The 17,138-nt window shown below is 39.5% G+C and overlaps 1 protein-coding gene across 1 annotated transcript in view; it reads right to left on the reverse strand.

Moving 5' to 3' along the window:
- Window positions 1-728: 728 nt before the first annotated feature.
- The window catches only part of gipc2 (GIPC PDZ domain containing family, member 2), a 32,431-nt gene continuing 16,021 nt past the window's right edge, over window positions 729-17,138 (reverse strand). The window contains exons 2-6 of the mRNA XM_062023605.1: window positions 11,894-12,079; window positions 9,942-10,122; window positions 9,736-9,848; window positions 3,107-3,188; window positions 729-1,955 (exon numbers count right to left, since the gene is read on the reverse strand). Of these exons, the coding sequence (XP_061879589.1) occupies window positions 1,804-1,955; window positions 3,107-3,188; window positions 9,736-9,848; window positions 9,942-10,122; window positions 11,894-12,079 (714 nt within the window). The 3' untranslated portion in view covers window positions 729-1,803. The remainder of the gene's footprint in view (window positions 1,956-3,106; window positions 3,189-9,735; window positions 9,849-9,941; window positions 10,123-11,893; window positions 12,080-17,138) is intronic.

Here is a 17,138-nt window from a genome sequence, read left to right on the forward strand (position 1 = left end):
TGATATCAGCAAATGTTGGTAGTGTAAATAATGCTAAAACAGGAGACATGCATGTCAGCCAAATCATATTGTTACAGTATTAGTGTTAACTTTTTTAATTGTATTATCTTACAATATGCACCACAGAGGAGTATCGTTGATAACAAAGAAGGTAAGTGTGATGATCACCATAGACCATATTCCAATAATACCAGACGTAAAAATCGATTAAATTCAGCAGTACCTTAAAAAAACGTATCACTCAGCACACACCTTCCCCCCCGCCCCCTATTAATCACATCTTTAAAGGGTGATTACTTTTACTCTTATTATAGCTCTTTTTACACTTTACATTTTTTACTTAAAACATTGATTGTACTGCTAATGTATCTAAATGACTCATATGCTCTCAAAACAGGTATGTCCGAAAAATATGTTAATGAGATTTAATATCTACGGAGCCCCTAAAAGGACGTGGGGGGAAAAAAATTTATAATTAAAAAAAAAATTTTTTTTTTTTTTTTTTTTTTAGACATGTATCTCGTGCGCACAATAAACTTTTTTTAAAGTTATAATAAAAAAAAATTCATAATTGTTATTTTTAAAAAAAATTTTTTTAGACATGTCTAAAAAAAAAAAAAAAAAATTTTTTTTAAATTTTTTTTTATAACTTTATAAAAACTTTTTTGTGCGCACAAGATACATGTCTTAAAAAAAAAAAAAAAATTAATAAAAAAAATTATTTAAAAAAAAGATTCCCCCATGTCCCTTTAGGGCAGGGGTCCCCAAACTTTTTGACGCATTGGGTTAAAAAAAATTGGCCGGGGGCCAGGCTGTATGTGTGTGTGTATATATATATATACATACATACATACATATATACATTGTCTTTATAATCCATTTTGTCATTTAACATCAATTAACATTGATGTTCATCAACATTTAACATTGTCACGTTATCGATGGCAAAATTCATTTTTAGACAATATGATTTGCCCGAGCGGCTAGGGGACACCAAGAGTAACAAGCGGTAGAAAATGGATTAAAAAGGAAAGATTAAAAAAATATATATATATTTTTTTTAACTTGGGACTTCCTGTGGGCCGGATTTTGGATGCTGGGGGGCCGGATCCGTAGTTTGGGGACCCCTGCTTTAGGGGCTCCGTAAATATCAGATATTAAAACAAATGATCTATCTTTATTGCTTTTAGCAAAAAGATAGATCATTAATGAACTATTTTGAGAGGGTGACATCATCTTGTGTCATTTCCCGCTAAAAGAAATCCATAAAAAACACTTAAAAAAAAAAAAAAAAGTCCATCTTATGAATAAGTTTGGTCTTAAGTTTACGTGTTTACGTGAGTCTGGCTCGTTTGCCAGACTCTGGGTGGGAGCTTATCACATTCCAGACATTTCAGCGTATTATGGCAGATTATTTACGACAAAATAAGTTAAGTGAAGAAGGAAGATGACTGTAAAGTCCAGCTGTGCGAAGGCATTTAAATCTACTTTGTGACGAGTAAGGAGTCGTTAGTTATAGTGAAGTTGCTCCTAAAATGACTGCATTATAATTTTGCTCTTTATAAAAAAAAACAACTATACAAAGCTGCGTGATGTTTGCAATGAGAATGACACAGCTATGATTAAAAATGCTCTCAAAGATGAAGTACGATCTGTGCACGTGTCACAGACCTTCGCCAGTCTCGACCAGCAACAACATTTGGCTCGCTCCCCTTGTCACCACTGAGCTTCTTCCAGGATTAAAAAACAAACAAAAAAGGTGCATTGCAATAAAAAGACGAGGCGTGTGTTTGTGGGGCCCACCTAGAACCTTCCCTGCTTAGCGTCTCCGATGGCGCCCCACACGTCAAAGACAAACTCGTCCGGAAAGGCAAAGTCCCCGAGAGTCTCGTCCAGCGCCATGGCGAACTCGTCTGGGTTTTTCTTGTCACGGCCCACCTCCACCATCGTTGCAGCTGAAGAAAAACATTGAAAAATTCATATCAAGGATCTTTGATTAGCTACTTAGAACAGCTGAGTACTCCTGTCGTATAGAGGATCTTTGAATAGCTACTTAAAAACAGCTGAGCACTCATTACATATAAAGAGTCTTGGCCCAGCTGCTTAAAAAAACACAAAGCACTCCTGTCACATACAGGACCTTTGACTAGCTACTTAAAAACAGCAGCGCACTAATGTCACATAAAGGATCTTTGACTAGCTACAAAAAACAGCAGCGCACTCCAGTCATTTGGAGGATCTTTGACTAGCTACTTAAAAACAGCTGAGCACTTATGTCACAAAGGATATTTGACTAGCTACTAAAAACAGCAGCACACTCCTGTCATATAGAGGGTCTTTGACTAGCTACTTAAAAACAGCTGAGCACTTAAGTCATATAAAGGATCTTGGACTAGCTGCTTAAAAATGCAAAGCACTCCTGTCATATAAAGGGTCTTGGACCAGCTACTTAAAAAATGCAATGCATTCATGTCACATACAGGATCTTTGACTAGCTACTAATAATAGCAGAGCATTCCTGCCATATAGAGGCTCTTTGAGTAGCTTTTTAAAAACAGCCGAGCACTCCTGTCATATACAATAGAGGATATTTTAATAGCTACTTAAAAACAGCGGAATGCTCCTGTCGCATAGAGAATCTTTGACTAGCTACTTAAAAACAGCCGAGCACTCTTGTCATATAGAGCAGTGGTCCCCAACCACCGGGCCGCGGACCGGTACCGATTGGTACCAGGCCGCACAAGAAATTAAAAAATAAATAAATAAATAATTTTTTTTTTTTTTTTTTTTAATGAAATCAACATAAAAAACACAATATATACATTATATATCAATATAGATCAATACAGTCTGCAGGGATACAGTCCGTAAGCACACATGATTGTATTTATTTATGTAAAAAAAAAAATAAAAAAAAGTTTTTAAATATCCCCCAACCCCCCACCGGTCAAATTTTCAAGCGTTGACTACAAAAAGGTTGGGGACCACTGATATAGAGGATCCTTAACTAGCTAATTGAAAAGAGCAGAGCACTCCTGTCATAGAGGTTTCTTGACTAGTGTTTTTTTGTAGTAAGTAGGTAATGAGGTGAATGGTGGACACTCACCAAGTTCAGTGTCTCTGATGCCCATGTAGCTCTCCAGGAGGTCATCCACCTTCTTTACTGCTTTCTCATCAAACTCTGTTGGCTGAGGAGGGCAAATAAAAAATACATTTAAAAAAATAATAAATTGTGAAGATAAAAAGAATCGACCTAATCGCTCTCGTATTGATCATATACTGATACTACCCTTGGTATCGACGCCACCAATGTATGAATCTGGCAATCAGGCAAGCATTTTAACTCCTGAAGACAACCGCACACCTCTGCCTCTCTCTCTTCAGCCTCTCTTCCCGCGGCTCTCCACACCGCGGCCACACACCCCGAGCACGGCTTGGCGCTACACCTGCTCATCGCGCAAACACGCATTTCATGAAGTGCTCATTAATCATCGAGCTGCAACAATACATTAAGGATGACGGTTGCAACGCATGGGACATTTTCTAGCATCAAATATCAAACAATGCTTCCCACAACCATCATCGCTCATCTGTGACGGGAACTGATAAGCCAAATAATAATCTTTGAACATTGCTCCGAATTAGGGATTTTGTGTTGATTTTCTGTACATACAAAAGTAAACATTAACTTGTGTAAAGGCAGTAATACATGATAAAACGAGGCGGCAGCTAAGGAAGAACTACCCCGTTTATTCCCTCTATCACACAGGAAAAACCTACGAGGTGAACAGCTGATTTTACTACTTCCTTCCGTCCATTTCGCGTTCTCGACTCTCATTTTCAAGAGGATATAGTATCCGAGGTGGTTTAAAATACAAATCAGTGATCCACAATAGAAAAAGGAGAGAGTGTGGAATCGAATGAGCCAGCTTGTACCTAAGTTACGGTCAGAGCCAAAAAAGATGCGTCCTGCACTGCACTCTAGTCCTTCACTCTCACGTTCCTCATCCACAAATCTTTCATCCTGGCTCAAATTAATGGGGTAATCGTCGCTTTCTCGGTCCGAATCGCTCTCGCTGCTGGTGTAAACGATGGGGAAATGTGAGGAGCCTTTCAACCTGTGACGTCACGCTACTTCCGGTACAGGCAAGGCTTTTTTCATCAGCGACCAAAAGTTGCAAACTTTATCGTCGATGTTCTCTACTAAATCCTTTCAGCAAAAATATGGCAATATCGCGAAATGATCAAGTATGACACATAGAATGGATCTGCTATCCCCGTTTAAATAAAACAATTTCATTTCAGTAGGCCTTTAAATGAAGTTTCTGTCGCTGATAGTTGATATAATAATGTAAGTGCATCATTAAGCCTACATGAACTCCATGGTGTTCAAGGATGAATAGTCTCTCCTTTTGCTATTGTACTATTTTTTCAGCTATAGTTACATTAATCATTAGTAATGGAGCAGCCTAGTTTTGAATGGCAGGGTCCCTGCTATCACATGTTGATAAAAATATAACATTTACATAATAAAAATCAACTACAAGCTTCCCAAATGCTGTAATAAATTAAGCATGATAAGTTGACTTGAAACTGTTTAATGTTGCACTTTTTATATGTAGAAGAAAAGTTTTGTCATTTAATTTAATCTGAGCAACAACTTGAGGCAGTTTAATGTTGATTAACGTGGGCAGAATTATCATAGTGTTCCCAATATTAAAAGGATAAAGCCATTGTTTACAAATTTGGTAAATAAATAACCAAAAAATGTATATTTTGTTGTTTTATTATTGTACCGAAAATTAACCGAACCGTGACCTCTAAACCGAGGTACGTACCGAACCGAAATTTTTGTGTACCGTTACACCCCTAACAAATATAATAGGATACAAAGACTAGTTTACAAACTATGCACCTCCAAATATTAAAACTAAGTGTGGTAAATGTTTGGTTTTAAAAAAAAGAAGAAAAAGAATGGTCAGTTGGAAAAAGTATGTATGTATGTATGTATGTAACCATTTGTATTGTTTGGAAAGAAGCGATAAAGTAGCGGCAGCACGACTAATCTGAGCACCCACCTGTTGTGACGGCATCGAAAGACTCAAGCCGGCGATGAGGGAGCTAAGGATGCTAATGCTAGCAGACTTACCAACTGGCAAGACAAAGACACTGATTTGAAAGACTTCCAGCTTCAACTTAGCCACAACCCTGCAAGGTAATCACATCAACTACTACTGTGCATTGTGCTGAAGACCTAGCTCAGAGCTGCCAAGCCTGAGTCACGCAATGTAACCCTTTCTTATGCCACACTTGACATTCCTCACGCTTATATTTCCTCCTTTACTACTGTATATTTATTTTTTCATAATAATAAACTTGTTTCCTTGCGGCCTGCTGTAGTTCGAGTAATTCTGATTGACTTTATGTGCCTAAATCTAGCCAACCATGGAAAGCACCACGCAATGTAAGGTGCGTCTTTGCAACTTTATTTTTCACACACACTTCAGCGGAGTGTTGTCAACTTGGCGACTTTCTCGCTAAATCTAGAATCTTTCTAACTACTCTTACTAACTGTTTTTTTTCTCAAAAGCGACGAGCGACAAATCTAGCCATTTTTTGGGATGCTTGGAACCATGAAAGCGTGTGCTGCTGTGGGCCTTTCCTCACAAGGTGTCCCCGGTCTACTGAATGTCTGCACCAAAGACAGCTTGTACTGAAAACACATTTCGTTGAACTTCTAAATGCAATGAGAATAAAGTTCCATCCCATTTCGCGTCAGAGCAGCGAGGAGACGCACACCCACTCTGTGCAAAGCTGCCGCAGTTTCTGCTTTGGCTGAGATGTAAATGTTTCATCACTGTCACACTTCAAATAAAAACAAACCTCTCGTTCATGTCAATGAGCCAATCGATAGATTTGGTTTGTTCGTGAATATCACAACCCCTCAGTCTTTAGATCAAATTTGATACACTAACATTTAGCAAAATAGAAAAAATAATAACAAATAATCAACAGAAGAAAATGTATTTACAGTTCTAATCATAATTTGCATTTTTTATTTAACTTACTTTCTTTAAGTCTATGGATTTCAATGCCTTGACGTTGATAGTTCCAATGTTTGCTAATAATACAGGAACCACCTGTTTTGTATTTTGTCTATTTAAAAATTAAACAGATGACATTGTTCTGGCATGATACATCTAATTTTCTTTTCACCATGCAAAGCTTACATCTGCATTAAATCGCATTGAATTGAAACGTTTTAAAAAGTAATGTTAGTGAATCGTATCGTAACCCATGTACCGAGATTCATATCGGATCGCTATTTAAGGTAGAGATGCACACCCCTAGTATTTATACGGGAGAGTCTTGATAGCAATTTCCTTGACCCAGCCACACACAAAGAAGTTGTAGACCTCCATGCTTTTCAAAGTTTTCATCTGTTTTGTCGTGTAAAATCATTTGTTATGTCAACGCTTGATAACACTCGATAGAATTAGATCCTCTGCAAAATTAGATATTAATAATGGATTAGATTTATATAGCGCCTTTCTATTAGATACTGTGAAGAATGCATATACTGTATTTTTAAGAGTTCTTTCTTTATTCATAGTCATGTTTAAAGCAGCTAATATATTCCCATGTGTACTCTTTTTGCTTGTATCTTATGTCCGCAAGTAAACTCTGTGCTTTACATTGAAGGGGTTGGAATGTGGGAGTGTAGCAAATTCCCTTTTTACCTTATCAGTATTAGAACAATGAGGCTGTATTCCTTTCTGGGCAGGGTGGGGGCTGTTTTCGTATTCAATAAGTTGTCTCTTCCCGTTTGATTTTCAGACCGCTTCTAGATGCCGCTATTAACGGACTGTAGGACTGGTCTCCTAAAGCTTTAGTAAAACTTGATAATATTCCTATTCTGTCTTGATGGTCCTTCTTACTCAACATATATGTCATCTGAAAGAACTTGGGATTGACCAATGACTTTAATTCCCTGAGAGGAAGACTGGTCAGACGCAACAATACTTAAAGCGCACAGAGAAGCAAGAACCCATTATTCATTCACTCCACATTCACACCTGGTGGTGGTAAGCTATATTTGGGACTATAATTTGTAGCCACAGCTGCCCTGGGGTAAACTGACGGAAGCGTGGCTGCCAGTTTGCGCTTGCGGCCCCTCAGACCAGGACCCATCATTCATTGATTGATTTGGATGGCAAGAGGCTGGGAGCGAACCTGCAACCCTGAAGTTTCTGGCACGGCCGCTCTATCCACCACACCATGCTCCTGGATTCTCTGCAGTTTGCATATAGAGCCCAGCCCACAGAGGTGTGGAGGATGCCACTGTAACTCGTGTAGATATGCTTTTAAAACCAGAGCCCAGCCCACAGATGTGTGGAGGATGCCACTGTAACTCGTGTAGATAGGCTTTTAAAACCTTTGGACCAAAATGGAACTAATGCGTTTTTTTTATTTGTAGACTTTTCTTCAGCTTTTAACACGATCCAGCCGCATATCCTGATTAGCAGGTTGACTGAGCACTTTAACCTGACAAATAACTTGATGAGCTGGATCCTTAACTTTTTAACAAACAGAACCCAGAAAGTCAGGGTCAATGATACTTTGTCTGTACTTCTACCGGCTCACCACAAGGTCGTGTGTTGTCTCCCCTGTTATTTATTTTGTACACAAACATGTGTCGGAGTAAATATGACAACAGAACAATAATCAAATATGCTGATGATTCAGTAATTGTCAGTTTGCTAAATGGAGATGAAAGTAGCAACGGCCCCATTATTGATGATTTTGGTGTGATGAGTCTTAGCTCGAGCTCAACTTATCAAAAACAAAAGACATGCTGATTGACTTTTGGAAGAGACCCCATGTGAACCAGCCAACTGTGATTAAAAACCAGATTGTTGAATATGTGCAGAAGTACAAATACATTGGGACTACAATTGATGAATAACTGAAATTTGAAGCTAATTGTGATGCGGTGTGTAAAGAGGCTCACCAGCATTTGTATTGTCTGAGAAAATTGTTTCATTTTAATGTTGACAAGACTGTCACGATCATGTTTTACCTTGCTTTTATAGAATCTGTTTTGTCCTTCTACCTGGTCTCATGGTTCAGTCACCTGTCATTAAAGGACAATAATTCCCTAAATCAAATTGTTAAATTGTCAGTGAGTCTCAGTTGTCTCCAGCAACAACTAGGTAGTGAGGATAGCTTCCGCCATTTTAACTGATGTATCTCACTACCTACACAGCCATTTTCAGCTTCTCCCATCTGGATGGAGCTTTTTAGTCCCAAGAGGCAAAACAAAATGGTACGGATGTAGTTTTGTCCCAGCTGCCATCACAGAACTAAATAAGCTGTAGTATCTATTTTGCCTATATTAATTTTAGTGCAATTTTTTTAAATTATTATGGTGTTTTATTCTGGCTTGTCCCAAATCTTATCTGATTGGGATTTTATATGTTTTATCCTTTTTGTGGGTAACTTTCAGTAAATGTACTATTTTGTGATCTTGGCAATGTTTGTGATGCGTGTTATGTGGTAGGTCTTTGTATTGCATATCTAAGATGTTACTTTCTCTGTATGTTTAAATGGATGTCCTGATCTTGCTGGCTGCAAAACAAGTTTACCTTCGGGTACTAATAAAGTAACCTAACCTAACCCAACAAATCCTTTTTTGATTAAGTATAAGGATAGATTCTACTGCATAGTTTGCATTTTTGCTCACATCTGCTTTTTGCAGGAAGATTTAAGCCTTTTTTGCACTCAGATAGTTTGTATTATGGTTGCTGTACAACAACCATCTTGGCTGGGTTGACCACCACTGGTTTTCACTTCCGGGAAGAAGTCTTGTGTCAGAACACAAGCAATAAGTTCCTTCTTGTTCTCGGTCCTCTTGTTGTGGGGCAGACTGGCTTGTACATGCACATGCACGCTAAAATCCTCTACTGTTGCCATTTTCTAATACAAAAGTAGCATATAGTTCTAACTTATATCTGCCAGTAGACTCGAGACGGAAGCGCTATAAACTACAACATGGCGAGGTGGAAACATAATCAAAGTAGGCTTGGGCTGGAGGAGGACTTTAGCACCACCCATATAACAGTACATTTTAAGAGACAGTCATAAAGTGTAAATGTAAATTTGGTTTGTGTTTATATATCGCTTCACTATACCTGCACAATACCAAAAGCGCTTTACATTATACATGACATTCACCCATTCACACACACATTCATACACTGATGGCAAAAGATGCGATGCAAGGCACTAAACCATGACCCATCAAGAGCAAAGTGGGTTAAGTGTCTTGCCCACACAACGGTTCCCTTAATGACACTAAGAAATGTATTTTATTTGCTGTAAATGGAAGTGAGTATTAGTTAGGTTATTATTAGTTTAGGAGAGCGGCTTCACACTGTGCATGGAGACACATGATTAGCTGCTAGCTTGTTAGGTGGGGGACTAAATATACAGTAAATGCCTTGTCAGCCAGAGGGGATCGACGTTGGTGATTGGCAATGAAAGGAATTAATCGGCAATGGCTATCACATACTGATGGGTGGACGATTGATCGACACATTCCTATTTGATTCACTAAAGTATTTAGCAGACTTCCAGTCAATTAACTACATAAGTAAACTTTGATTGATTGAATATGATACTGGCATGGAAGATGAACATAAAAGCCGATTGCATCAAAGCCTTAAATGAACACACCTCATCTTCTACTGTCGCTGGTCCCTTGGAGCGAAGTCTCAGCGTTCCCTTGCCGTTCCCGACCTTGTTGTCATTGCTGGGCTTGGCCCCTTTGGACCTGGGCTCCAGCATTTCTGTCAATTACAACAAATTATATTAAATAGCCAATACACTAAATATCCGATAACAGCTGTCAGTGTAAATTGTAAAGTGAAAGTCCCGCTCACCAAAGGCCTTCATGGGCTCCAACAGTTTGAGGGTGAAGGTCTTGTCTTTGGGTAGCTCTTTGAGCATGCGGGCCACCTCATAGTGCCGTGTTCCTACGATGTTGCGGCCGTTGATGCACTCGATGTGGTCGCCCACGCAGATCACCTTCACCTTGTCCACAACGCTGCCCTCCTTGATGCGCTGCCAAAGGCGAGGACACACAACAATTTCTTCTAGTATTGTTTCTCTAGACTGCCTAATACCTCCTGACCTACATTGTAATCTTTAAAGCCATCTCATCTCCAATTTACTAGCGAGTGCAACACACGCCAACTGGAGTACTTTCCATGCTTCTGACAGTAGTAAAATAAAAATAAAAAAGTGTGTCAGTTTTAAATCCAGTCTTTGCATCTTTAAAAGGCCTACTGAAAGCCACTACTACCGACCACGCAGTCTGATAGTTTATACATCAATGATGAAATCTTAACATCGCAACACATGCCAATACGGCCGGGTTAACTTATAAAGTGCAATTTTAAATTTCCCGTTAAACTTCCGGTTGAAAACGTATATGTATGATGACGTATGCGCGTGACGTCAATCGTTGAAACAGAAGTATTCGGACGCCATTGAATCCAATACAAAAAGCTCTGTTTTCATCTCAAAATTCCACAGTATTCTGGACATCTGTGTTGGTGAATCTTTTGCAATTTGTTTAATGAACAATGAAGACTGCAAAGAAGAAAGTTGCAGGTGGGATCGGTGTATTAGCGGATGGCTGCAGCAACACAAACAGGAGAACTTGAGGTGGATAGCAGACGCGCTATCCGACGCTAGCCGCCGACCGCATCGGTGATCGGGTGAAGTCCTTCGTCGCACCGTCGATCGGTGGAACGCAGGTGAGCACGGGTGTTGATGAGCAGATGAGGGCTGGCTGGCATAGGTGGATAGCTAATGTTTTTAGTATAGCTCTGTGAGGTCCCGTTGCTAAGTTAGCTTCAATGGCGTCGTTAGCAACAGCATTGTTAACCTTCGCCAGGCTGGAAAGCATTAACCGTGTATTTACAGGTTCATGGTTTAATAGTATTGTTGATTTTCTGTCTATCCTTCCAGTCAGGGGTTTATTTCTTTTGTTTCTATTTGCAGTTAAGCCCGATGCTATCACGTTAGCTCCGTAGCTAAAGTGTTTCGCCGATGTATTGTCGTGGAGATAAAAGTCACTGTGAATGTCCATTTCGCGTTCTCGACTCTCATTTTCAAGAGGATATAGTATCCCAGGTGGTTTAAAATACAAATCCGTGATCCACAATAGAAAAAGGAGAGAGTGTGGAATCCAATGAGCCAGCTTGTACCTAAGTTACGGTCAGAGCGAAAAAAAGATGCGTCCTGCACTGCACTCTAGTCCTTCACTCTCACGTTCCTCATCCACGAATCTTTCATCCTCACTCAAATTAATGGGGTAATCGTCGCTTTCTCGGTCCGAGTCGCTCTCGCTGCATTGAAAACAATGGGGAAATGAGAGGAGCCTTTCAACCTTTGACGTCACGCTACTTCCGGTACAGGCAAGGCTTTTTTTTATCAGCGACCAAAAGTTGCGAACTTTATCGTCGATGTTCTCTACTAAATCTTTCAGCAAAAATATGGCAATATCGCGAAATGATGAAGTACGACACATAGAATGGATCTGCTATCCCCGTTTAAATAAAAAAAAAATCATTTCAGTAGGCCTTTAATTGTGGCTTGCAGTGCTGCCTGTGCATCACATGATGGCACATGTGAGCAATCTGTGTGACACCGAGACCACATAAGCTAATTACACACAAAGCTGCAACAAAACAAACACTACAATGGCACTGCAGACATCATAATCCTCATTTGGATGCAGAAATTATGGGCCTTAATAGTATTATGACAAAGCAAGATGGCAATCATCCTCCTCTTCTGTGGAAGTGAAATGAAGGTAAAAGCGCACCTTGATGAAGGCGTATCCCGCTCCGTTGTCGGTGATGGTGAGGCCGAGGGCGTCTTCCGACTTAAACACTTCCACCTCCTTCTTGATCCCTTTGACGTGGGCGAAGATGAAGTCCTCCAGGCCAATCTGCCCCCCCAGCAGCTTTTCCATGTCAATTTTGTGAGTGTTGAGGGTGCAGAAGAGGATCTGGAACATCACACACACACAAATCACAGGACGGCAAGGATATAATAGGGTTGAATTTGGAGGAAATTGAAGTGAGAAATACAACATTTAGAAGGCGCGTTAGTCGTTGATGGCCCTGGGTGTCATCAGTGTGTGCGTGTGACAAAGAAAATGACAAGTGACCTTCTGGCTTCACACTTTGGAGAGCGAGTTAGTGTGATCAGCAGAAGCACTAAGCTGATTCCCCCGCACTTTAAACAGATTGCACAATGACACCCAGCAGCAGGGGCCTGTCTGCTGCAAGTCATTTATCTCGCTCCCGAGTCTTGCTTACATGCTCTAATCTGACGAATCACAACATTAGATACACTTGCACACGCCAATGACATCCGTTACAAGAGCCGCGTAAAACAATTCCATTTAATGCCTACTTTTTCTTGACATTTCTTTCATAATACGCCTATTATTGTGGTGTAAATCGTGGTACCATTTCTTGCATTTTGGTCCTCTTATTTAGCTAGTGAGCATCATTATCTTTCGCAAAGTCGCCATTTGGTATTTGATGTCACAATATTGTGCAGAAAGGGACTAAATCATTCCTATTAATTGCAAAGGTGCGGCAATCAGACATTGGCAAAGAGGCTTCGTTTTTTGCTGCGTACCAAGAGGCCCTGCTCACTCACAGACACGCATCAAAACATGCGTTGCCGTAGCAACCGCACAATAATAGAAGGGGGGCGATAAAGTAGAAGGGGGGGCTCGCAAAGGGAGAAGTGCAAGCACAGGGGAGAAAAGGAGGCCAAATGTGTGGGTGTATGCTTTCTGCGTGGCAAGGCACACAAGTACACGCCCACAGCCCGTTACCAAGGCTTCTGGCGGCGTTAAGCAGCTTCACGGCGCCCCAGGCAGCATTCAGCACTTCTCCCCTCCTGCTGTGCCCTACGCATTGACTGCTGGCTGTAGCCAAGACGCCGGCGCCTGCTCCAAGTACCCCCAACTCACCATCACACCTCCCACGACCTTAAACCCTCCACAACAACATAAAGGGAGGCGGCCTGATAGGGACTCGATGTACTGAATGTGTTTATCTTCACCCTACAAACACACACACACACTGCCTTACATTATCAATGTTAGACTTCTCGACTGGAAAGAAGCATAATAATCTATTAAAAACAAGAAGGGGTAGGCATAATATTTGATTGTTGAGTATTAATCAATTCTGTGAATTTTTTAATGCTGTAAATAACATTTACCTAAAATGACAAACCGTAATTTGGAGGTCTTTATTAACTCATACATACTTTTTTTAACATGTCAATTCTGTAACTTTAATCTTAGTGTGAGCTATAATTATTAATTGTTCATATGGTAATTTTATTGTAGGTACAGCAATACTGCCACTTTGTGGGAGCATTTTTAAGTCACTTGAGAGCCGGTGGGAGCATGGATGTTAACATTGCACAGACAGAGAGCACAATGGAAGCTAAACCAACAAAACCTGAAATGGAATTGGTGCAAAAAAGAGGAAAAAAATAACTCCTTTTTTGGAATAAAAAAAGTCAGCCATTGACCAAACAACAGCAGGCTATTCTGCTAAAACATGCCGATAGCAAATTGATGCCTGCGACTTGAACACGTCTATTCTTTTCTATCACTTGAAGACATGACATGAAGAACAGTAAAGAGACAGTTTTAAAACGCAACAAAATACTAACGTTACCCCCAAATCACAACATGGTGAAAAGAAAAACACACCAAACGAACCTAACCGAGTTGTTATCCAAAGGCACCGAAAATGACGAGCAGTTCCGCAGACACTGAGACATGACAGACTTCATCTTTAAATTCATACAGTATGTGTAGTGGGGATGGCCGATATGGCCTAAAATCTATATCGCGATATATTACAGCCTCCTGCGATAACGATATACATCTACTGTAGGCCTCGGCTGATATTTGATAAGTCAATTAACTGTACATGAAAATTAGGTTGGTAATTTTTCCAGCGTGTTTGTGTCATAAAAAATATATGTGTAATATATGTAATAATAAAAAGAAAAGCATACTACTTTGTATCAATACTGTCAATATTTGTATCAATTAGGGTTGTACGGTATACCGGTACTAATAAAGTACCGCGGTACTAATTAACAGGAAACCATACTGCACTGCCTTTGAAAAATACAGGTACCAGAGCGAGGCGCATGATGTTGAGTGTCAATACGCACACACAAAGCGCATACCGTACAAACAATAACATCGTAGAGAGGTAGAATGGCAAAAAAAATACAATTCTATTGGTTAATAAAGAGGGTGTGTGAAGCGCAGTATGGAGGTATTTGGGCTTCAAAACTAACGATAAATGCGATGCTTTAAACAGGGAGCCACCGCGCTGCAAGTGCTGCTTTAAAACACGCCTTGCCAAACGTGGTGATTAGTATCACCACCTTTGCTTCAAACTTAGGTAAATATTTACATAATAAGAATTCACATCAGCACACGGATCTTAAATAGATAGTTTAAATAGATAATGGGTTTCACTATGTACAGAGCGCTTCGAGTCACTGGAGAAAAGCGCTATAAAAATATAAATCACTTCACAAATCACTAGTTGTTACACCTTTCCTGCTGTTCGGCTCCCATGCAGACATTCCCTTCAGGGCTGATGTTTTCGTCAGGGGTAAGACCCTTCACTTTACCCGGCAATGGGTCCGCTAAGCTCCACTTTCGGGTCAGAATGACGAGGCCGCCAATTCGTGACAGTCGCTCTATTATTAGTTTTGCAGGACACAACAGGAAACGTTCATCACTCTACTGCGCAGTGCACACTCTCTCTCTCTTTACTCGCCCACTCACTCACAGCTGACACTCAGACCACACATTGGCATGCTCGCAAACACACATACGCTACTCTCGTGAGTTAACCAGCTCCCCTGCTGTGCACAAGTAGATACGTAGACGCGCACACAGCTGCTTGGCTTAATGCCAAATATTAGCCGGATTAAAACCGCCCAATTAGCGTCGACTAATGCAAGTGAAATGACTGAACAATTCCTACAATTTGTGTTTTATCTTTAACAATGTTTTTTTTTACCTGCTACGTGGCTTATCTGTGTAGTTTTATCCATAGTTTTGTTTTTAGTATTTACTAATAAGACCAGGAGTGGCAACCATTAATCATGAATAATTGAATAGAATATCAATAAAGCTTTTTATTGTATTCTAACCTAATCCTTGATTATGGCAGACTATATGTAATATGACAAATTGTTCTTTGAGTGCAACAAGAAAATCTCAATGTGTTCAATGCTTTTTAATTTCTATTTTAACCTTCTAAAATTGTTCGAATGCAATAAGAAACATATGTTTAATGTATTTTAAGATTTTCTGTTAAAATAAAGCCAATATTAAAAACATTTTGTAGTTCCCTTTATTTGGAAGGATATCGATATACATTTTGGTACCAGTACTGGTACCAATGTACTGGTATCGGAACAACTCTAGTATCAATTAGACCACCTTGTTTAAATTCAAGAGCTCTAGCTTGCGGTTAGCATGCAATGCATTCGGAAAGTATTCATAATGCATCATTTTTTCCACATTTTGTTATGTTAAAGCTTTATTCCAAAATTGACTATATTTATTTTAGCCGTCAAAATTCGACACGCAATACCCCACACAATCACAATGTGAAATTTTTTTTTTTTTTTAAATGGCAAATTTATGAAAAATAAAGAACTAAAACAAATTAAATGTACATAGGTATTCACAGCCTTTGCTCTATACTTTTGATGATGCACCTTTGGCAGCAATTACAGCCTCAAGTCTTTTTGAATACAATACCCTAAGCTTGGCACACCTATCTTTGGGAAGTTTTGCCCATTCCTCTTTGCAGTACCTCTCAAGCTCCATCAGATTGGATGAAAAGTGTTGGTTTTCATCCCAGATGTCTCTATACATCGCTGCATTCGTCTTTTCCTCTATCCTGATTAGTCTCCCATTTCCTGCGGCGGAAAACGTCCTCCAAATATGACGCCTGGCATTTATGCCAAAGAGTTCAATCTTTGTCTCATCAGACCAGATAATTTTGTTTCTCATGGTCTGAGAGCCTTTCAGGTACATTTTGGCAGACGTTTTACTAAAAAATGGCTTTCGTCTGGCCACTCAACCATACAGGCCTGATTGGTGGATTGCTGCAGAGATGGTTGTCGTCTGGAATTTTCTCCTCTCACCACAGAGGAATGCTGTATCTCTGACAGAGTGAACACCAAGTTCTTGGTCACCTCCCTAACTAGACGAGGATGAATGCAGCGACCTGATGGAGCTAGAGCAAAGAAGAAAGGTTGAAACTGCCCAAAGACAGGTGTGCCAAGCTTGTGGCATCATATTCAAAAAGACTTGAGGCTGTAATTTTTGCTAAAGGTGCATCAACAAAGTATTGAGCAAAGGCTGTGAATACTTATTTACATGTAATTTTTTTATCTATTTTTATTTTGAATGCATTTGGATTTTGTTTAAACCTTTTCACATTTTCATTATGGGGTTTGTCTGTACAATTTTTAGAACAAAAAATGAATCTATTCCACTTTGGAACAAGGCTGTAACATTAGGGAAGTTAGCCACGAGGTAGAATGCTACATTGCTTTGAGGATGTGTTCGTTGGCTTGTTGCTGTCAAATTTGCGTACACAGCTATAATGTGTCATTACCAGCATGCATTATCACGATACAACAATAGTATTAAAAGCTCTATTGTAGGCTATATTTATATATTTTATGTCGCCTATATAGCGCAACTTTAATGTGTAGACATGACCTAGTATATACACACTTTTAATATATATCATGTTCAGAAAAAAAATACTATACACATGGTCATTTACTAACAATTAGGGGTGGGGGAAAAGTTAAGGACGACTTCTGCAAGAAGTAGGACATTTTTGAACATTTAGGTTTCAAGAATCTTGATCCACATTTAATGTACATACTGTATATACAACTTGAATTTTAAATATATCAGTGAACAATGTAGAATATCACAATACTGTATCCTATTGTGACAACTATCGTGATACCTA

Source organism: Entelurus aequoreus, linkage group LG16, assembly GCF_033978785.1.
Source record: "Entelurus aequoreus isolate RoL-2023_Sb linkage group LG16, RoL_Eaeq_v1.1, whole genome shotgun sequence".
In the NCBI taxonomy this organism is placed as follows: domain Eukaryota; kingdom Metazoa; phylum Chordata; class Actinopteri; order Syngnathiformes; family Syngnathidae; genus Entelurus; species Entelurus aequoreus.